Below are 23,669 nucleotides of genomic sequence, written 5' to 3'. Positions count from 1 at the left end.
TTTGTAATCCACAGAATTTTACACAATGTGCAGTCAGACATCTGGGCAAACCAAACCAAGAAACTGCTGCTGATCAAAATCTCTCTGATGTCCATGGGAGTGTTTTTACAGACCAAGCTGTGAACTCTGTATCCTTAGTTAATGGTACTTCATACCACTTTATCATGGACATGTAATTCACTTCATATCTCTAATTTGAGCCCATTTTGCCCATGATGGTATTTGGTGAGTGATCTCTCCTGATCCTCATCTCAACCCATGAACCCTTTGTTGTATTTTCTCTCCCTTGCCCAGCTGCAGAGAATGATAGAGAGGCTTCAGTGGGTGCCAGACATCCAGTCAGGCTCAACCCACTACAGTCGATTCAAATGTCTTTGTGTTAAAAGACCATGACAGTCCTGCCTGCCTTCTCTTCTGYATTGTTTCACAGGTTTATCAACGCTCCCTGCCATGTTCCCAAATATCTTTTCTCACTGTGATTGTCAGATACCTCATGCCACCACAGTCTGTAGCTGAAAATGCTCCCTCCTGCCTGGCATCCTGGTGGTCTAGGTCTTCCAAGATTAAGCCTGACAGAAAGACCGACCAGGAATGACATCCAGGGATACATCATTCTATGACAGAGCAGTACATAYAGCAGGACTGAGGAACAGGCAAGACTTGCAGAAACAAAGCAGGTGCCATSCACTTCCTTCTCATGCTGTTTGCCATCCCCTAGAAGGATCAGGCCCCAGACCTTACTGTGTCCTTCTTTGGTGAGCCCCTCGGGATAAACCTGTGCTCGTACAATCAGGTGGAAATGGTACAATCCCAGATGGAGCWCTGCTCCAGGGCCTTGGGAAGCATCTTACACACCAAGCAGCTCATTAGCTGTGCCATAAACCCCACAGGACTTTTCTGACCGCTTCCAGACATCCTATGAAACTGGGTAGATATTTTTAAAACCTGGAAAAACAKTTCATGAAGTTATGAAGAGATGTTTCCAGTGTCACTGGTTGGGAAACAGTCTGAGCACCAACACTGAGAAGGAACATTTAAAATTTTAGAAGACTGAATCCTTGCATTTCAAAGAGCAATAACCAAAGTCTAACTATTAAACCAAACTCAWGCCAGTGTTCCAAAACCAAGCCATCTCAGTGGACTAGTTTTGCAAGTAATTATTAGGAAATTCTGAACATCTGACTAATATTTTTCATCTCTCTAAAGTGATTYGTACTACAGGAATTTAACATGTCTCAGTAACTTCAGCTCAAACCTGTTCAGTTCATAAGCAAAATGATGATTTCTGTACCTAACTTCTTTATCCACGCTCAACTTAGGCTGTAGAAAACTACCACTGTGTGGTCGGTGCCACAATAAGACTCAAAAGCTGCAATCTAATTAGTAATTCTGAACAAACCAAGCTGAAATCCTGAAAACTCTGACCCCTCAAAATACAAAAGCAAAAATAAGGACGTTGCCAGGAGACTGCAAAATGKTCCTAGTTCATCTAAGCATAGACTAAAATTAAGACACTTTCTTTGGTAACAATGCTAAGTGATTTGCTGAATTGGGAYCTTAAGAAGACCAAGGTCCTACCCAATATTTTCAGAAAGTCCACTCAGAAGCCTTAAATAAATTCTAGTGTTGGATGAACGACATGGGATTTTCAACCTTACAYGCATTGCTTTGAGGTATTTTGCATTGAAAGATGAAATTTTAGAGGCTTCTCTGTTTCATATTATCATTGTATTTGWCTCTGAAAACAAAAGCTTTACACATTTGATACAGCTTGCAATGTGTTTGAGTACCTGTGTAGATCTTATGCAAGAGTAGCATAACTTCACCATTGTTTTTTAAATGAATTACAGAAGACACTGCAATTACAAATCCATGTTTTTAATATAAGGTACCAYGTGTTCAAGATATTTCACAAATAGGTTCTAAAAATCCACTACAAAAACATCATGAATGAAAATTCTTTTCAGCTAAAACTTTTACAACTATTAAAAAAATGATGAGTAGCCCATATGCTATTCTGGAAGCAGATCCTCTCCTAGTTCTTCATCAGCAAATTCATCTTCCTCCATTCTTTTTCTTGCTGCTGTTTTTGGTCTTTCTGGTTGTGAGCCAAGTGGATCTGCGTAGGAGGCATCTAGAGTTTAAATAAATACATGTGAAACAGTTACAATCTATTTTAGCTTTAACTTTAGCTTGTTTYAAACATACAAAATCGAAGACAAGTCTAGGATTTAGCACTACACATCTGTGTCTTTGAAATGTAGACCAGAAAGAGCATATGAACACTGAAGGAGAACAAAATACTGCATTTAGGAACTGAGCCAGGGCACAAGAGTAAAGTTCCTGAGTTCTACTGATAGAAGCCTCTTTTCAAAAATAATTTAAAAAATTTCTTATTATATTACAGTGAGAAAAAGACTTTGGAAAAGTGCAGGGGAACAGCAAGATTGATGACTTGTTTAAGGAATGGCTTTTTAGGAAGTACCACTTTCCACATGGATTTCAGGGGGGGTTTTAAACCCCTCTGAAAATTCAACCTTATTGAAGAACTTGTGATTCCAGAATAGTAAGAACTGACTTAAAAGATGCAGCAGATATTGAAAGTAATAGTATCATGGACCACATTTCTTAGTATTTACAATTACTTTATCGTGAGCTCTGAACAATGAAGCTAAAGCCCCATTTTTATGAGGAAAATGCTTCCCCAATTATCTAATCTTACATACTCTTCCAATAACTTTTTTTTTTCCCTCTCTCCTTATTTCTCCTTTCTCTAATGACCATGAAAGTAAAAAACGTATAAGATGTCCACTTGCCTATTTCTTTATTGCTGCTACTTTCATACGGTTCATTTGTTCCAGGCAGAGTTCTTAGTTTGGCACTCAGTCTTTCCCCTTTGGTACCACCACTATCTGGGGAACAGAAAAAAAAAAAGACAAGTAACATGCTGTTATGTTCTATGAAACCATGATACAAGAACAACATAAATTTGGCTACTACTATCTGTCAAACTAGATTTGGATAAAACCCTCTTTTCATGACAGATACAGTACTCACTTGTAATAGTGATCTTTAAAACACAGWGGACACTGTGTCCACATATGTGTCTGTTAATATTTTTTAAAAAAATATACAGCCTTATTACTTTGGAGTAAACACATTAAAATATTTCRGGTTTGAATGCTGACATTTCACTTGCTTATAAATTACAGTCACATTTTGGAGTTAAAATAAGCATGATAAATTTAAACACTGTCACAATGTATATGGGACATTTCCTATGTTTGTGTGCTTACTAATATATCAGTATGATCCACCTGCTCAATCCTTTCAAGGTTAAATACAACACTGACTTTGCTTTTAATTAGAAGAGTATCTTGGACATGTGCTGTCTGCGTGGCAGGCAGGSACAGTTCATGTGTACAGACCATCCTGGCCCTGCATCTCACTGTAAACACTGYGCTGGCAGCTCGGTTTGCAGCAGGGCCCCAAGGAATGTGTAGGCTCCAAGGGCTGCCTCCTGCCCAGACAACATCAGATTAACATTCTCTTGCCACAGCAGTATTCCAGACACTTTAAATATTCTGTTCACCTCTGAATCTCTTTTTCACATTCRTGGCAAGCTTTCAATTTCATCTGCTACAACAAATTTTTATGCAATATTTTTTTCCTAGGAGAAAACATTTTGAGTTTGACTTGGTATATTGACAAGGCAGGACATGCAGCCAAATAAGAGACAYGTTCATTTACAACACCAAACAATGTGGGTATTAAAAGTCTTCCATCTTATTAAAAGTATTCCATCTATTAAAAGTTTTCCTCCTTCCAGTAAGGAGGAAAAATGGGTTTCTTTCAGCAAACGTGAATTACAAAGTCTGTACTTTGCAACACATTTCCATTGTCTTACTACAAATTTTAATAAATATTGTTATAATTAAAAGACACTGCCCCCCCAACTTTTACAAAAATGACAAATTTTTATTTCTCTGCAAATACTACTGCAACTTCCATTTGCCCAGCCCTAAACTGGAAGACAACATCTCTGCCCTAAGAAAGATCTAATACATAGAGTCAGATGTCAACAGTTAATAAGTTCATAAGATACAGATTACCGTTSAAATTTCAAAGCAAGGAAAACATATTTTAATGCATATCCACCTCCCTTGGRCCAATTCTCACTGATAGGTTTCATGAAAGAAGTGAATACTTATTAGAGAAAACATTGGGTTTGCCTGGGGAGCAACTCAACCAAAGAGCTGTGAAATTGCAAAAGCACCTCCCCTTGATTTCAGTGGGCTCTGGACAGTGCAACAAGGAGGAGAACGTTGGGCTTCAAAGATGGTGTGGATGAAAATGTTTTCAGGCAAATACAAAATAATCAGTGAGAAAAAGAGTAGGATTGAAGTAGGCACAGTCTAATGGAAAACAAGTAATTCCCAAGATTATAAATAAAGTTGTAAGGAGCAATAAGAGATGCAAAGACAGGAACAATACAGCAAACTACACTAGGGCAAGACTGAGCTGGTCAAAGAAATGCCACAGGTTAAATTAATTGGTTGGTSCCAGAAAGGAAGAACTGGATGCAATGAAAGAGGAGGAAGATGGCATACCAAATGTTTTCAGTTGTAAAGGAGAAAAACACACAGGTTTTAGTGATACTACTAGAGTAAGGTGAAAGGCTTTATATTAACAGAAATAAGGAATAAAAGGATGGTAGGCAAACCAGTTTGGGTGGGATCAACATAACACCCACTAGTTACCTGCCCTCTTAGTGCCCTAAAAAAAAAAAAAAAACAGTTGAAAACAGAGGCTTCCTTGGATGTTCTAGGACTCTTATGTTTTATTAGGGCTACATCCAAGAAGGGAATGATGCAGTGAGTCCAAAATTTGAAGCCCTTTCATTTACTCTGAACCTACCAATCTAACCCTGCCTCACCACAGAAAGGAGCAGCCTGCCCTTKTTGCTCTGTGTCATATCCCCCTCCACACGCTGTGCAACTGTAGCAGGCTGTGCTGGAACAGGCTCCTGGTACATTTAAAACTAACTTAATAAAAACTTTCTCTCAGGTAGGTCAGCAAAGTTACACAGCTCACCTTTTTCTATATGACCCTTATATCTAGCAAGAATGAAGGAAAGGTTAACTGATCTGGTTAGCTCCTCACATTTAGTTTAAATTGGGCTAACATGCAAAACCACATCAAGTCTCTATGGACTGCAGTGTGCTCTGAGCATACCTAAAACCTGGAAGGTGACCACCTTTCATTTTAAAGTGCATCCAGAGGAAAGTAAGAGGTGCTTGACACCATCTGCATTACATGGAGATGTCAGACAGCAGCTCAGGAAACGAGAGGTCTGGCTTCAACACYTTCCTTCACCTGAGGGAGTTCAAACCCACAGCTCCAGTTTTCAGAAGGAATGTCCTAGCTGTTGAGCCATTTGGGGTAAGGTTTTCTTGACACTSAGCCATGGGATACAGGATTTGGCTGCCAATATGGCAGCTATTAAAAATTCTGTTGACCATATAACATGATCTGCCAGAAGTCTAAATCCCATCTTGAAATTGCTTTTTGTAGTTCTGTTTGYAGATGAATCATCTGTATGTTTTTATTCAGTACACATTCACACATAATTTGGCAATGTTTAGGAATATAAGCTTGCAATGTAGATTTCAGGATTTTGGTATCTGACARTAAAGAGAACTTCAGGGAAGGAGTTGTTTTTAAAGCATTTTATCACAAACATGCATACTTTTGGGAAGCAAGTTTTACAATTTCTACTCACCATTCCCTGCTGCTCTCACCCCATCTAGGAAAAAGATTTTATATATATTTCAGCTTTTGAATTATGGAAAGGAAACTAACTTTCACTAAAGTAGCACACCAAAGAAAAGAAAGCTAACATTTGGACAAAGGATAATAATAAAAATTCTGGATGAAAAGCTTTATTCATAGTTTTTCTCTATTAAAAGCACACMTTTGAGTATTAACATCTGATTGTACCTACAATCACAGGACTACAGGTAAATACTTCTGAAACTGCAAATTAATTCTCTCTCTATTATTCTATTAAGTGTACAAACACCTGCTCCTAATTCAAGGCAGCTTTTGAACAAYGGAAGACCACTGCTGCACTAAATTGCTCTCTGTAGCTAAGGAAACCTTCAGTGCAATGAATACCCACTCTTTATTGGGTTTTTACTAAATAAGTTATTAGTGTAGTTCATGTGGAAGCCAGTCCCACTGTACTCACTTTAGGGTGACAATTTGGTCAAATTCACATGAACTGACTACAGGAATAAAGCTCCAGACTTCAGTTGAAAAAGCAACAGGAACTGACTAAACAGAGCTGGTGAATGTATTTTTAAAATCGGATTTATAAACACATTTACTCTGTAAAATGATTACACTTGAGACTTGGATTATCATGCTGACATTACCTTCCCCTCACAGTCTGTGTTCAACAGCTTTAACTAAGCACTATGCACACAAAGACATAAATAATACTCTGCATGCTGATTATCTTTTACAGTGCATTCCTTCCTCTCATCTGTTTAAAAGTCATGGCCATGCTATTATATTTAGGATATTTAAATTATTCTATTCGAATTGTTTCACTAATTTAGATTTGTTCAGTATCTTACAAAAACTAATTTGAACTAATTCCTTCACATAGAATTTGGACGGGAATTAAAAAGAATCAAAGTGTAAAACCTAATTTTAAAAAATAGCTAATTTTATATAGCAGAACAGTGAATAATGCAACATACTGCAAAAGTAATCCTATTTTGTAATAGTCCTATTTTAAGTAGTGATGTCTAGCAAAAAAGATTCTCAGTCTTTTTGTGTTTCTCTACTTCCTATGTCACATGATACCTATGTGCACTTMAACCCATAAAATCCATTGCATTTGTCTTTTAGAGGAATCTAACTAGTTGCAATTACAGTGATGAGACTACTGCATTGGTAATTCTTCCAGTATCACAAAGGAYGTAAATTAGTTTTTAGTACTATTTTACTCATCAAAGAAAGACACCAAAGGGTAAGACTGTTTGGTAATCTACCTCCTCAGTAAAATGTTTATGTAACCAAGTACACAGAGGGTAACGCTCTACTAAATCCAGAATGTGTTTTAAATGCACCTTTGTGTATCTTTCGTATTTGAGATGCAGACACCACCATGGAGAAGAATGGGCATTGGTTTGACCAAAGAGATGAGTGAGTCCAGTGTAGAGGGCAGAATATTATATTAATACTATGAAACAGCTTGAGAAGTAGATGCAATTTGTAACTTTGTTGCTGTTCATTTTGATTTGAAATTCTGTTGAATGAGAACTGTGTGGTGTGTCAGTTCAGCTAACTYCTTAGGTGAGTTCAGAGCAGAAAACAGATTCAGATGTTCTCTTCACTTCTACAGATTTTCCTTTCTCCGTTAATTAAGAAAACTTTTTTCTATTTTGCACACCCAGCCAACAGAACCATCCCACAATGATTTGTAATAATGAGGCATCATTAGGCACACAAAGCCTAGAAAATATAAATGACTATGATGTCCTGGCTGCAGGATAACAAGAAAATCTCTTGTCTCTGTCAGAGTCAGGATTATCTGGGATGCCTGCAGCTCTAACATCTACAACATACTTCCATAATATATGAGGAGATCCCTATGGGATGATAAAGGGTGTTTGAATATGGGAAATTTTCTGGGGATGGACAAACTGACACAGTCACCAGTGAAATGAAAAAGGGAATAGACACCTAAATTATTCCCATGCGGTTTATTTTCCATATTCATCCTGTCAGGCTTAGGTAACCAGGAGAATGCAAAGTAGTCAGCCTTTCATCTTCTGAATTCAACACTGCTTCTTTGGGCTCCTGTCCGAGACTGCATGGATCCTCTCATYCAGCACAAAACTCCCCATTCAGAGAGCTGGACAAATGCAAAGACTGAGTAAACACGGCCATGGGAATGTACTCCTTAACGTCATACTTTGCATTATCTACACATATAAAGGCATTATGCTATTAAACAGGAAAAATCTCTTAAGGTAGTTAAAAACCACAGTGCACCAACTTCTAAGTTCTGAGTGTTACAARCATATATTTTCAAAACACAAAAAATTAAGTATAAAAACAAAAAGATATTATTGGAAAGCAAATCTGTGAGAACTGCCTAAATTTAGATGTAGCGTTAGCTCCCTTCAAGTTTTGTGGTGTTGTGGTTTTGTTGTTTTTTTCTCCTTACTTAAATTAATAAGAATAATTTTAAGAGTATTATATCAATGTCATTTGCTTCCAACATAACCCAAGTAAGATAGAATATCATAAAACTGGTAATTSTGGAGAGAAGAAAATTTTACTTTTTATACTGAGTGACAGTGTGTTCAATTTTGGGCAGGCATTTTAATTTTAATGAGTATCTTTTTCACAAGACAAGAGCAGACTTTAACTGGCATTGATATAGATGTCAGTTTTCTTGGTCATTCTGTTTCTATTTTGTCTACCATTTATGCACACATCAATCATATTGCTGAAAATGTGCTTTGGTGTATCTCATACACCTTCAGTTTTAATTTATATTGGCAAAGTACTGGATGTCCTATGAAGCACAAAGCTTGTTGGTTTAGTTCTCTTTCTTCTTAACTTCCTTTTTAAAAGTAATTTTAAATCATATTTCCTAAAACAAGGAACCTGAATTATTAATAATCTTAATATAAATAACTATATAGGGACAAAATACTTGGGTCCAAAAAAGATCTATTAGGAATGCTAGCAGGTATGGGGACAGTGAGTGGTCAGAGAAAAGAAATAAAACAGACATCATACCTAAAATATTTGGAATATTTTGGCATACAGACTTCAGTTAGCTAGGAAGTACTTTAATTTAGCTAGTAAGTACTAAACTAAGGAGGACTCCACGCTTCACCGGGCTYAGTAATGATGGCAAATCCCTCATACAGTGTAGGAAAATGACCCCTTTTGGTCTTKGCAACACCACTAGAAAAGACTAACCTTAAAATGTATACAAATTTTTCTTTTTCTTCCCCCCTCCTTTTGAAGYCATGAATTTATCAAAAGCATAATAATATTATGAAATAAAATAACCCATGTTTATATTTCATGTGTCTTCACACAGGAATGAATAAATTTATTAAACTGCAGATTACAGMTCATAACCCAGGTTAAACTCACTTAACCAGGTGAATAATGCCAAGCATTGGACAAAATAAAATGGGTCTTCAGRTTTCTCTTATCCTCAGTACGATGTGGACAAATTACATGTATCTGATGCTGTGAGTGTCCAGTTTCTTCATAGATAAAGCTCTCCAGAGTCAACATTACCAGATAAAATGTGCCCAGCACCTTTGACTCATTCTAAAAATAAATACAGCTCACCACAACTTTTAATTAAGAATCCCAGCAGGAAGTTAACTCTGGGCTCAATACAGGACTTTCTTTATACCTCTGCTTGTTTGCCGAGTCATTTCCAGGAAGGCTGGATCTTTGGCACTGCATTTGTATAATGGAGACTTCTCAAACATGCTCTTATACAGACTTGTTTCCAAACTCAGTTTTTTTCCATTCTTTCATGTATTTGACAAAGTATCTTGTGCAACAATTAAGAATTAATGATAAGGCAAACTCTAGGTCGATTCTGAGCCTGCTTAACCTCTCATCCTCTTTCTTATCTTTTTAAATTAAAAAAAAAAAAGGAGAAAGAAGACAACTTTCCATAGATACTTTTAAAGAAATATTGAAAAACCGGTAGTTTGGCGGATTTATGTTGTCTTAGCATCCTTTCAGCATGACCCTTATTAATATCTTCTTTTGCTAAATTACTGACTCACTTCCTCCTGAAACATACCCTTTTTTCATTAATGAGGGTCAGGATAATTTCAAACTAGAGCTGGAAGAAAAGAGACCCTTTGTGCCATTTGCCTACATACCTGATGCAGAGTTTTGCACAACTGTAAACACCCTTGTCTCCTACCAATGCTGCTCTTCATTTCTACTTGCTGTATGCCAAAGTGGATTCCTCTATGACAGAGAACAGGGATCGATCCTGTCTCACACTGCGGTTTTGTTGGCACCTCCAGCTGGCTGCCTGATCACAGGGTTTAAGTAACAAAGGAGAGCCCAGAAACATTTCCATCCCTCTCTGTTACTTAAATAAAGAATTACTTTGGCCTGAGGCCCAGAACAGGTAAAATTCAATCCTGAATGGTTGTTTCTTCCACACATCAAGAAATTATTTAAAAGCTTCTCTAGTGGAAGTACTGAGCTGAAAAAAGAATATATCTCTCAGGGACCTAAAACTCACTCTTAACCCTTAGAGAATCCAGGAAAGTCTATAAATGTAACAGCATTCTAAGGTCATTTTCAGATCACACTGGTAATTGCCACGACTTTTCATGGCCCTATAGAATGTGGTAAGTGTAATAAAATATCAGCTACATAGGTGGAGAAATAAAATTACCAAATAAGAAAAAAAWATCATAAATTATTTCTCTATAAAARGAAGGGAAGAGAGGSAAGAATTTRTATSAGWTATCTTCTAATGAAACACACTGATATMAAGATAAACCAAAAGCAAAATACAWAGAAACCATTTCCTTTTTGGGTCTAAATATTAATTGTGTTTTCCACAAGGCTGAAGAAGCCTGAAGTCTGGGAGTTTCCTTAGAGCAGCTGTGGGGGACTGTTAGGTTTACATTACTAATTTCATAGATTTAATAATGGGAGGGAAAAATCATTAGCTCTGCAATATGCAGGCTACCTAGGGCAGAGAAGACAAAATAAAACAGAGCAGTTTCCTGACTTACACTGCAAAAGTTTTATACTTGTGGAAATCAGCACTGTAAATCTATAGAACTAGACAGACTGAGTAGGCATAGAGGAAGCTTTCTTCTAGGGAAGACTTCAGTACCTCAATTCTGCTATAAAGGGAAAAGGGGAAGGAGGAGCTCAAAGATAGTTAAGGGTGTGTTATCCTTATGACAAGGCTGGTTGTGCAGAACAATCTCTGCACTTGTAACAAACACCTAACATAGTATATTATATAGTGGGCACAAAATTCTCTTTCTTTCATGTTAAATAAAGAAACAATGAATTCCTGTTTTCCATGGCTTATGTGTTCTCTTTTGTTATAATAAATGATTCCTTGTAGTAAATATTCCAAAGTTAAACATGTTCAACTACTAAGTTAATGGGATAAAAATATTCAAGTCCACAGTGCTGAAAACCGTTGGAAATTTAGCTTTAGGAATACAGTAAGATCTGTATATAAAACACAAAATGTTAGACCAAATCCATGCTACTGTATGGGTTGMAGTTTCATATTCCAATCAAAAAAAATGAAATAAAATTTGTGAAGTACTTACATATTACTCAGTGCATATTTGTGTGTGTTTCAGAATGAAAGGAGGCTTTAAAATCACTTTCAGAAAATCTACTTTCTTTAGGATCCTRTCAAAACTGATATTTAAGCAGAGGCGTTGACTACTTACCACCGCTTCCTTCTCTGCGGCTGCGTGCATTGCCATCTTTGSCTGATTTAATGCGCTGTGCAACAGTGGAAAAGGTTTGAAAAGAAGAGAACAAAAAAAAWTTAGTAATATATATTAGAGATATCTATTGAAAATTCAACTCAGCTTATTGATAAAACACTAGAAGAATGTTAAATTAGACTTACTAAAGCTTGTTTTTCAACACACAAAATWGTCCTTAAAATGAGGGTTAAATCCAATGTTTATATAAAACAAGAGTTTGTGAAATTCAAATAGAATATCTCAATAAATTATTTTTGTTCAGATAACATTTATACAAGGAATGTGCATAAAAATAGCTCAGCTGCTCCTTTGTAAAGTACAGCTGAAAAAACAGGCAACAGAGACCTCCTTGCATGAGTTCAAAGTAGCCTCTGCCTATTAACGTCTTGTAAATACCAAAAGCATTTTATTATTGTAAAGACTCAAAAGGGAGAAGTGGAGGAATCTAAAAAAAGACCTATTCACCTATGGATCTTAGAATCTAAATTCTTGGCACAGCACTGTACTTCACAGCAAAATTTAATTTGCTGTTGAGTGTTAAATGCAAGATAAAGGTGAAGGTAAATACTTTAAAAGCTGTATGTAAAAAGTCAGCCCTCTTGCACAGGGAAAGGTACCATAAACATCTCCCAGCTGTGTGTTTTTGAGTGTTATTTGAAAACTTTAACAGTTTATCAAAGCAATACCTATGTACGACATGGCAGACTTAGCTCTTCTGGCAAAACATCAAATTTCTTATGCATACATCTTGTCAATTACAAGAAGGGACACCTCAGGGAGGGACTTTTTTAAAGGTAGGTACAAAAAACTGATGTTTAAATCACTCAGCTATTACTAAAGTATCTCTGGATCTTATTTAAAAATATTAATTCAGGATCTGATAAAACACACATGCACACAACCTAACCATGTTTTCAGGTCAATTACTGTAATTTCTTCACTTATTTTTCACCAGAAAAATATCATGGTGTCTGGCAAAGTTGGAATGATACCAAAGAAGTGAAAGAACTTTCAAGACTGGTCAAGAGAGAAAGGAAGAACTGTTAAATCAAAACCCACAGGAGTCAGACAGGAAAGCATGGAGCCTTGTGTGAAACCAGGACTGGTCTTTGAGCAATTCAGTCTGGGACCAGAATTTCTCACACTGTTTTATTTGTTTTGGGAAATCCTCAAGTCTAAAATCTGTTCTCTGAATTTTGGATTAAATATCCTTTTCACAGCCCAGTGAAATAGCATATATCAGTCCTTCAGGAARCCTGTCCAGACTAGCCAGCTGTTGAATGACTGACAGCAAGTCTGACAGCAGAAGCTTCTGTCTGCCCAAGGAAGTGGTCCCTATGTGATAGTGCCATCTTGGCATTTACATCCTACTACTTTCCTCCCAAAATATTAYGTAAGAGCTACAGCTTAAACATATGCTTAACTCCTGTAAAATTCCAAGTGAGTAGTTCATAAGTAATCCCATACTAAAAGCAGACATTCAAAATGGGTTTCCACCCTAAAAATGCCTATTTCTCCCATGACTGCAAAAGACATTTAGGATGGTTAGCCCAGATGTGRATGTGGAAGATAAAGGCAGTAAGGCCCCTCYRGCATTTGCACCTCTCATCAGTGATTCACACCACACCCCATTGCCCGTTCTCAGTCATTAAGCTCACTTAACAGAAATAAACAGTAATGTGTGTACACATCAGCGCCAAGGAGGCTCTGTGAACTTTTACACTATTACCTGTCTTTTTTAGAGTGAAACATTAAAAAGTAAGACTAATGCAGTAAAAAACAAAACCAAATCAAACCAAACCAACGCTCCCAGTCCCCCTCCCCCTTCAAATGCTCCTGCATATGAAGGTTGCAGTAAAAAATGAATGTGTGAGAAACAGGGAGAAAAATTTCTACAGGGAATGAACTCCACAGATGTTCCCAGATTCTTGGCTGGAAGTATTTAACAACTTGTCCATATTTGAGAACTGAGGGAAATAAGTACTCCAGAATATTTATTTTGGTATAAACTCCATGTGGATATACTTATTCTGGAAAAACAATGCCAAATAGAAAACTTTGAAAAACTTGTATGGGAAGACAAAGTCTGTGTGCAGACTTTCAGACACAGGTATACTACACTAGCATTTTACCTATTTTGTCTTTAATGGGTGCAATTGGGAAATCAAGGGTTAGTCTGAAATTGGGAGCAGGAATTGAACTGTAACTAGTACTGCTAACTGAAACCAGTATTGCTATTGGACATTTAGGTGGTGAAATATTAAATTTGTTAATTTTAGAACTAGAAARTATAGTTTATGACTGTATGGTCATGGATGACAGAAGGAACTTATTAGGAAAAAAAAAAAAAAACCTCTAGTAACTTCCAAAGCCAGATGGTAGAGAGAAGACTGAAAAACCACACACACACATCCCCAACCAAGAAACAAATGAAAAAAAACCTTCCCAAACCCAAAACCAGAGGATGGGAACCCAAATGTAACATCCATAGCAAAAAAAAAAAAGGAACTGCAGGGATATTGTTTGCAAGATAGCACTGATGTTACAGAAAGATATTCCATTTCTAATGCAGGACAGCCCCATACTAAACTACAGTGTGCCCTGAAACATCTTTTCTTAGAGTCTTAGTTCCTTTACCAACTACAAAAGCGTTCATTTTTAAGAAAACTGTGTCAGTGGGATCCTTGGGGGGAGAAAAGTTGTTTCTTTCCTTTGGGAGGAACTTGGAAAGTGTGACAGAAGAGAAAGCCAAAAGAGGGAGATGGGAGCATGTCCTGCCAAGACAAGGAGCTGCAAGGAGCAGAAAGCAAYTCATCAGACTTCAGAGACTCTGAAGAGAGTATACTAGGAATGACAGGGGCAGAACTTTGCTGACATTCAGAGCTTAATCAGGCTAGAAACACTGGCCTGTCTCCAGGAATGAAGTTGACAGAGTTGACAAGAAACCTGTTTTATTTTTATTATTGCCGGTGGTTTTGAGGGGACACAAAGGCAAGAGGAGTATTTGTTCGGGGTTTGTTTGGGTTTATTCAACGTAGTGCATTTCATTTTTATCTGCTTAAATGAAAATTGGTTTAAATTACAATACAATCAGGCTTATTAAAAGGCTGAACTAAAAACATTTTCTTTTCTTGGTAATATACTAGAGGAAATATTTTAGCAGATCTACCCTAAAGCTTTRACTAATTAAAAGTGCCATCACAGACACTTTATCTGTTCTAGACAGATCTGCTCTGACCCCTCTACTCTGTTCTCCTGAGACCTCACATGGAGTTCTGTGTCCAGTTCTGGGACATCCAATGTAAGGACATGGACCTCTTGGAGAGGGCCATAAAGATGAAAAGAGGGCTGGAGCAGTTCTCCAATGAAGACAGGCTGGAGAGCTGAAGTTGTTTAGCCTGGAGAAGACTGGGATATTTTGTTGTGGCCTTTCCATACCTAAAGGGGCCTTTACAAGAAAGATGAGGAYAGAGTTTTAACTAAGGCCTGTGGTGACAAAACAAGGAGTAATGGCTTCAAACTGAAAAAGAGTGGAGAAAGAGAAAAAAATATGATGGGGATGGTGGGACACTGGAACAAGTTGCCCAGAGAAGCTGTGGATGCTCATTTCTGGAAACGTTCAAAGTCAGGTTTGATGGGGCTTTGAGCAAYCTGATAGTGGAGGGTGTCCMTGCCCATGGCAAGGAAGTTGAAATTAGATGTTCTTTAAAGATCAGTTCCAACCGAAACCATTCCATGATCCTGCTTTGCAAGATTAGTGCTATGACAGGTTAGAGTCAACACACTCAAACAGGAACACTGAAATGCAAGACACTGAGTGAGCTTTCCACATCATGGCTGAATTATCATCACTACTAAAGTCTGAGCAGTCTAAACCAGCTATGCAGTAACCTGTGCTACCATGAGTCTTGTGCTGGATCCCACTGATACTTCTGTCATTCAGGTATGACTTAATGAATTCCCTCAACACAATGAAGACAAAATGAAAAAAACCCTGTGATTTAAACGTAATTTCTCTGTTACTAAAATCTTCAGTTACTTATATGACTTACACTTTTAAATAGTCTATCAGTAGCTTTTTCCTCACCAGGAAGTACAAAAATGTGTTTGGGAAAGCTCCTGCTTCCCATAAGAAATAAACAGAAAGATAAGGCAATTTTTAGGTTTTATTAAATTGTATTCAAATATTAACTTTCTTAAAGAAAATGAGGCGTTATCTTTAAAATCCTGAACATTTGCCCAGCTACAATTAACACCTTCAGTGTAAAAAAAGACCAGAATTACATGCAAGGAAATAGCCTTTCTATCTCCAGGGACCTCTCTCTCTCTCTCTCTCTCTCTCTCTTTTATCATATAATAAATATATAATAATATCTTATACAATTAGCCAGTTTGATCTGGTTTTGTTTTTGAGCTTTCTCAAGTAAAGCACTGAGGTATTAAAAGTTACTGCAATGAACTATGTATATCACTGAAATTGAATTGATTGGAAACCAAGCAAAGCCTGTTTAACACACTTCAGTGAATCTCTTAATTATGAATTTTGCAGACTAGAAGCATTATACCTGGTCATCTGTTTTGCTTACTGATACAATTATGAGGAGACATGGAGAAATATTAATCCCACTACAGCTGTGGACTGCTTTTTTTTTGCCCATTTTCCCATGTGCTTTAAATTGTACATTTACTGAAAATCCAAACAAATACACTTCAGCTAGCCCCTCAAGGTATAGTAGTAGCATGAATCTGGAATCCTTCAGTCAGTGCTTCCCTTTGCAAATTTCATTTTTAAAATCTCCTAGTGCTCATGTGCATACTCAGACTCCCTGGAATTTAAGTAGAAGTAACTAAGGATGCATGTGCACATCATCTGGCATCAAAAGGGACCAATAAGTGTTATTAAGAGCAGAGTAAATTAGTTAAGACAATGTATCATAATGAGACTATGCAGCTTTGAGGTAATTCTCCAGATAGGCAAAGCAAGCTTGAATACTTTGCAGCTCAACAGAATGATAATGCTTTTCAAACAAGCAGCTGTTTTAAATTTTAAAATCTTACTTTATCACCAGAATAGCAAGAAAATAATGCACAAGTGCACACACACACACACACACACACAAACGTGAGCTCACTCTTCTGAACAGAACACAAGTTATGATCTCATACCTTTCACAGCCTGTTATTTTTCCATGGAATTTTTTTCCAGTTTAAAAATTGGCACTCACATGAATAGTTTACTTCTACCTTTATGTCAATGCTGCAGTTTTGTATAAAACAAAAAGGAGTTCTTCTACATAAACAAATTCTTMGACTTCCCATCTCTCCCTATAGTTGCATTATTACTTGGCTCATAAATACACTAAAGTATTAAATAAAATCTGGCAAGTACATAGGAAAGACAACATTCCAGAGACATTGAATTATTGAATGGCTCCGGCATTCCCATCATGTCCACAATAGTCCATCTTTCACTAACATTTAAAAATCACAGAAAATCTGGTTCTCAGAAACTATTCAGAGAGCTGCAAGACTGATCAGTAATTTAAAACTAAACCTCCCAAAACACAAGCTTCTGTAAACCAGAAAGTTAACACATCTTGAGGTATCATCAACACTATTTTAGCTTAATCTATGTCTGTAGGTACACTGTATAGTACCAGAGAAACAAACTTACCTGCTCTCTCATTTCTTTTAATTTTTCTGCTTTCTTGAGCTTTGTTATATATTCCTGGACTTCTTTCAGCCCCATGTCTGTGCAGAGACGAACTAAGAATCGGAGGCCTAATTGGAAATCAAAGCATTGTTAAAAAAATACTTAAAATCAGGTCAAACTAAAAGTGCACCCTGACAGAACTGGACATGCAGAATGGAAAACAGTGCAAGTAACTGTGCAAACAAGGTGACTCCAGTGCAGTATCACTATATAAATTTTRCAAATAATTGTGATATTTTGCAAGTAATTCAATGTTTTCTCTGTGTGTGTATCCGTAAACAGTACAAGTAACACTGATACATGTGGAAGGCACAAGACGTACTAACTCATCTGGCGCAGAATTCTTGACATTTGTGAATTATTTTGGAAGCTGAAAAGCATAGTAATGATACTAAGATACTAGTGAGGAGCTGCTATCAAGAGAATTTTGTTGAAAACAATTTTGCMAATGCCAAGTGAATCAAAATGTTTTTTTCCCCTGCCTCTGGTTGATTTTTTAAAGACTAATACTTAATTAAAACCCCCCAATAAAGCTGACATGAAAATCACCAGTAACTGTATGGGTCAAGCCAAAAGAACCCCTGAAAAACATTCTCCTGAGATACTCCACCAAACTCTAAAAACATTGGCAGTATTCCTATGTGTTTGTCAACATTCMTTTCAAAGAACTGAAGCAGAAACAAGCAGGACATGACCCATTCTCTCCTGACTGCTTTCACAAACATGTTATTTCATTTTGTGTTAAATTAGTTCTCTGCTGGTTTAGGGAGCCCATGATCAGGGAGGGATGAAGAAGAACTATTGTTTCAGCAGTAGAAAACTTCAATCAGTTAARCTGTCTTGCCTAACTCTGCCTCCATTTGTGAAATTTGTAGAAACTACATTCAGAAACATATTTGCATTCTRAAAGGTTTACTAAATACCCCTCTGAAATGTGTGACCCACATGAACATGGTATTTTGCTTATAACTTTGAGGAGTTACAGTWCTGAATTTCACTTGTCTAAGGGAGCTGTGTGATTCCTCTTTAAAAAAGCAATGCATCTGTTAAAGGAGAGTGATACAATTTCAAAATAAAATACAATTAATGTTCTTCCCACATTGCATCTGAAAGCGTAGACTGGTTGGCGACAACCTTGTTTTTTGGAATTTGTGAGGCACAGCGTGGGATGAAAGAGAATGTTTACACAACGACTGACAACCCTTATTTTCTACAGGGCTTTTTTTATTTTGAGTTGCAGGTGTGACTGATTTTGCAAAATATCTTACTCTTCAAAGTTATGTTTCCCATAGTTTTGCTTGAAATACTCTATGGATATTCCAGAGACTGGTTGACCAACTAGTTAAAAACCCAGCAACAAAATTCCAGCTTTTTTTAGAAACCCTGACTTCGGTAAAACTCAGCAACAAGATTTTCTTCGATCTAGAAATTTACAGCAGGAGKTTCAACTAGCAGAACTAGAAGTATACAAATACATATATTTTTTCATAAGAAAGATTAAATAAGTGACAGTTATAAAATTTAGGATGCATGTATGAGAAAGAACTCAAACCACTGTAACTCAGTTGAAGTTTATTTTTATTGCACTTCTTCAGCATTATCCTGATATTTCTTAGATCACCCTTCAGAGTTGTCAGAGAAAATGTGCAGCATTGGCATGAATAAAAATGATAGTTAATGGAAGTATTTTCATATATATKATGAAAAATATATGATTACTAACACACCTATTCAATGTAACAAACTTTCCTTTGACAGGTACACCACAGAATGAAACAACTTACATTCAACATTCTCTGGGAATTTTCTGTGAATGACTTTGTATTTCTCCAGTGCTTTCTGGTAGTTACCTGCAAATAAAACAAACATCTCCTATCCACATATTCAAACATAAAATGAATATTTTATGAGAAATTGGACAACTTTAACATCAATTCATCTTTTTAGCTAAATGATTTCATATTATGGGACCCAATTTGGAAAGACCAAACTTAACATATTTATTAATTGATTGTAAAAATTAAGAGCATCTGAAAATAAACCAAATTATTCTGTAAATAACAGAATTAATGAGGAGGAGTTTCCTGATTTTTGCTTTTTTCTTGACCTTCCTCTATGACACCACTGTTCTACAAAACAGCTTCTAGAGGAGATGCATGAGCCTAACAGGATTTATCTGAGACTGCAAATGAATGGATTGGTTAAATGGAAATATATAACAGCTGAGCTCAGAATATCCTTCCTCCCCTCAAAATACAAATTGTGTGGCTCTCGTTTGCTTGGATCTGGTAGCAAAGCAATTAYTCCTTAAGACTTTCRCCTTCAATTCTGACTCAGACTGAYTATGGGAAGGACTGATTGACCCATGAATTTAAAACATCATATCCATAGCATACTTGACAAAAAAAGTTTGTTGAGAAATGTTAACATGGTAAGCTGGAAATTTTACCAGTAAATTATAAACAATCTAAAAAGCAGCCAAGCCCACTGTGTTTCTTTGATAAGAAAACAGTTCATGTGTCTAGTTTTGGGTGGTGCCGACTGTTCTTAATTCACTGATTCCCCTAGGTCCTGTTCCTTTTCTAACTGTTGTATTGAGCTGAGTGAGAAAATGCACTTATTTGTTATGGAAGACTGCTCTGCAAAGACCTAAACAAGCATAATGAAGAGTGACAAAATGGARCAGCAAGAAAGAAGAGTATCATTTACATCATCAAATATCTTGAATGCATTTTAGGTGGTGAAAAAAATGCCAAAAAGATTAATCTCTTTTCATTCTGCTTATCAGCATATTTTACTTATTCCCAGTAAGAAAATACTGGGAATTAAGACTCTTCAGTTTGTGTAACACAAATTCTATTTTAATATCAAAGAAACATATCTGCTGTTGAAAAAGAAAGGGATTTAAGCAACTYGAAAAACTAATTACTTATGTAAGATCAGTTGGTAGTATAATTACATTTAAAATTCTTCTATCAGATCATTTATGTTGTACTATTTATTTTATTTAACAGCACAAGAAATGTTTCATGTATAAGTGCAGGCATACTTCCTGGACTTAAAAGAAACTTCATGTTTTATAACATATATAGAGAAAATTAATTACAAAATAACACATAACTGAATGTTCACACAAACTTAGAACSAATACTCACATGAATCAGAAAAGATCAAAAGAAGAAAAAAAATCAAAACATCAATCAAAATAAAACAAATCACAGGATTGTGGAATATTTGAGTTGGAAGAGACTTTTGAAGATCAAGTTCCAACACCCCTGCCATGGACGTGGACACCTTGCACTAGACTAGGTTGTTCCAAGTCCCATCCAAGCATGCCCTGAACACCTCCAGGGATGGGGCATCCACACTTACAGCTTCTCTGGGCAACCTCTGCCMTTGCCTCACCATCCATCTCAGTAAAGAATKTCTCCCTTATGCCCAGTGTAAGTCTACCCTTTTTCAGTTTAAACCATTGCTCTATGACCTGGMACTGCAGACTCCAGTCTGTCTCCATCTGTCCTAGAAACCCCTTTCCTTATCCTCCAGGCTGAACAACTCCAACTAATTACAAAAAAAACGTTATAAACGGGCAAGCAATTACAAAAAAAAGTTACAGAACTTACCACTCCTCCTGTAGCAACTGGCAACCATCAGCTGCCACTTCACTTGTGTTGGCCTGCATATAAATAAAATACAATCATGCACACTGCCAAACAATGAATGAGCAAAATAATCTGCACAGCATTGGTAAAGACCTACTATTTAACTACTAAGTTTTTCATCTAGCATGTTGCCTTCCTCAAAGAATGTAGCCTGCTCAGCTCATAGACAATTTACCACCTGTTTCCAGGACTCAATGTCACACATTTTCAGCTCCATGTTAATAGCTTTTCGCGGGCTCATGATTCTGTGCCCAGACACAATTCACAGACCTGACATGCAAAGCCCTAATCTCTGTCAGAGATACAGAACCATGAAATGGGGGAGGGCATAATGCTAAACTGTGCTCTGAGGAGCACAGTCCCCACTTACAGCTTTGAACTCTGGCTCCTCCTCTGTGCTATCACCTTGATGCCCTAGCTGCTGCCTGTCCTTCTCTTTTTAGCACATAATGGTGACAGTATGGTCAGAGAAAACATTTGAAATGCTTGAGCTGGTACAATAAAACTGTCAGACTTTTTCCTTTTACCAAGATTATGTGAAAATTAGGAAATTTTCACATTAACAGCGTAAGGATCCTCTGACAGCCAACGCACTTTCCACAATTGTGGCTTACTATTGAAKAGCAGCATATCCAAAAGGTACTCTAAAGTAACATTTTCCGAATAGTTTTGTACTTAACCTCTTCAGTTTTCCTCTCTAAGCATAGCACAGGCCATTTTTAACTCTAAGCAATCTGTTTGCCTGCTAGTTGCCAAGCAAGTTCATGAAATACAGATGTTGCACCTTTTTAGTTTCAGCTGAATGTGCCTCCTGCAAAGGCAGCCAAGCACACGCCATAACAGAACTTACTACACAGTTCAGTATGAAAATTCTAGAGAGAATAAATTGTCAGCAGCAAGTGCTAACTGCAMTAACTCATTATATTAATGATAGATTTGAGTATGCTGGTAAAAATAAAATAGCAAAAAACTGTTTCCCAATTCATCATCTAACATGTTATCTTAGAATTCAATTTAAAAAGTAGCTACTGTGATTAAAACACTGAATTCACTAAACAAAAAAAATTAAACTAAAAAATGCTGTATGCAGTTAAAACACATAATTTTAAAATACAACTTTATTTAAAGTCAGTAGCAATTTATATTTACATTCATATTTACCAATTAGCATAACTAATTAATAAATAAATGGCAAAACATTTATGCTGATATCTACTACTAAATATCTCCCGCAGAGAAGCAATTTTTCTGTATTACAGATAGATTACAATTACAAGAAATACTAAAGAATATCATATGCCAATTTCTCACAAGTACTTTATAATCCACATASTTCATGCATGGAATGAGTGCGACATGAAGCACAAAATATTTAAATCTTTGCCAAAACAAGATTATGAAATAATTCTTTTTTTGTTTCAGCTGTTTCTTTCCAAATTTTCTAAGAAGAYCCTGAATGCCAGCATATCAATCTCATAGCTTGACTAAAATAAAATATTTTAAGGTGCCCAGCATCTGTAGGGAAAAAATACTGAAAAACCTGTGAACTGCGATTTCTGTCAACTATGTCCTGTGTATTTTTGTCTAATATATTTCTCTATTTCTTCATAATTATATCACCATTTGGTATACATGTTTTTCTATTTTTTGTTTTAATTGTTAATCCTTAATTAAACATYAGATTTTCTCTTCTGTAATTAATGYCTAYKCTAACCCACRCGTCTCAAAAMCAGAAYTAGGRTTTTTTAATGGACTTTTTACAACCTATTTGCAGTATGATTTTCCTTGAATTATACTGTACAAACTTGTTGTTTACATGTTGTCTTGTACATACATGTCATTCAGACTCCCAGAACAAAAAGAATGTCAAATTTTAGATCATCACAAGACAAGCAATAAGAGTTTTGCTTAGTCTAATTTTTCACAGGTTTCCTAAAACACAAAATGGAGAAATTGACTCTTGATGGGAGTGAATTTTAGTTGGCCTATCAACAGAAATTCTTCATGAACCTGAAGACAAATATTTGTTTTCGCATAAAAAGACCATATGCATGTATTTTTAGAATTCTCTTTGAACTCTGGATTATAAATTTAAATTTGGCCCGATTTTATTTATGAACCATTCTCYAGTAAGGTTCCTTTCAGATCTAAAATAAAGTATATGGCCTATATACTTTCTTGAGTGCATCATACTCTGCTAAAGAACAATTTCAGCTATTAAGCTGCAGAATTGAACTCAGTATTTCAAACACCTTTATCAGGATCAGTTTATTTATTTTCACTGACCACTGGCCACCTCTCAATTTATTTTCACTGACCACTGGTAGTTCTGCACTGCACATTTTTCCTTAMTTAYATGCTTTATTTGATGGAAGCAGAARTTTAYGTGAAAAGAGGAAATGCAGSAAGATCAGCTAAAACAGGCACTTAYCTAAACCACCAAATCCTYATCACATAATAMAACAATARAAAGGAAATAATCACATAAAACCATAGAGAAAGAGGTCTTGGTGGCTTTGTAGAACTGTTCCTCATTTCACAGCTGTGTTTAATGGCAGGTAATAGAAAAAAATAGGTTCAAATGCCTAAGACTGTATTGGCCCWATGGAGGGTATTACTTAACACTGAAAATACACAGTAAGAGCAAAACCACACTGTAAATTAACAGAAAGTTGAGGAAATTAAATAATAACACAAATATTCTTAACCCTGGTGTTTACTTATACTATTAAAGTTATCCAACTTATT

At 36.3% G+C, this 23,669-nt stretch overlaps 1 protein-coding gene across 3 annotated transcripts in view; it reads right to left on the bottom strand.

Annotated features, from left to right (window-relative positions):
- Positions 1 to 1,862: 1,862 nt before the first annotated feature.
- Positions 1,863 to 23,669, bottom strand: part of IFT88 (intraflagellar transport 88) — a 46,001-nt gene continuing 24,194 nt past the window's right edge. For 2 of the 3 annotated variants that reach the window (XM_057368509.1, XM_057368511.1), the window contains 7 exons: positions 20,883 to 20,935; positions 19,044 to 19,109; positions 17,221 to 17,327; positions 11,505 to 11,559; positions 5,783 to 5,806; positions 2,817 to 2,912; positions 1,863 to 2,134 (listed from right to left, as the gene is read on the bottom strand). In XM_057368509.1, coding sequence (XP_057224492.1) covers positions 2,013 to 2,134; positions 2,817 to 2,912; positions 5,783 to 5,806; positions 11,505 to 11,559; positions 17,221 to 17,327; positions 19,044 to 19,109; positions 20,883 to 20,935 — 523 coding nt within the window. In that variant the 3' untranslated portion in view covers positions 1,863 to 2,012. The remainder of the gene's footprint in view (positions 2,135 to 2,816; positions 2,913 to 5,782; positions 5,807 to 11,504; positions 11,560 to 17,220; positions 17,328 to 19,043; positions 19,110 to 20,882; positions 20,936 to 23,669) is intronic. The other variant, XM_057368510.1, reaches the window with a different exon arrangement.

The sequence above is a fragment of the Malurus melanocephalus genome, unplaced genomic scaffold (assembly GCF_030028575.1).
Source record: "Malurus melanocephalus ecotype Western Australia unplaced genomic scaffold, MMel_1.1 scaffold_93, whole genome shotgun sequence".
Lineage (NCBI taxonomy): Eukaryota > Metazoa > Chordata > Aves > Passeriformes > Maluridae > Malurus > Malurus melanocephalus.
This window is presented reverse-complemented; position numbering and strand designations above follow the sequence as displayed.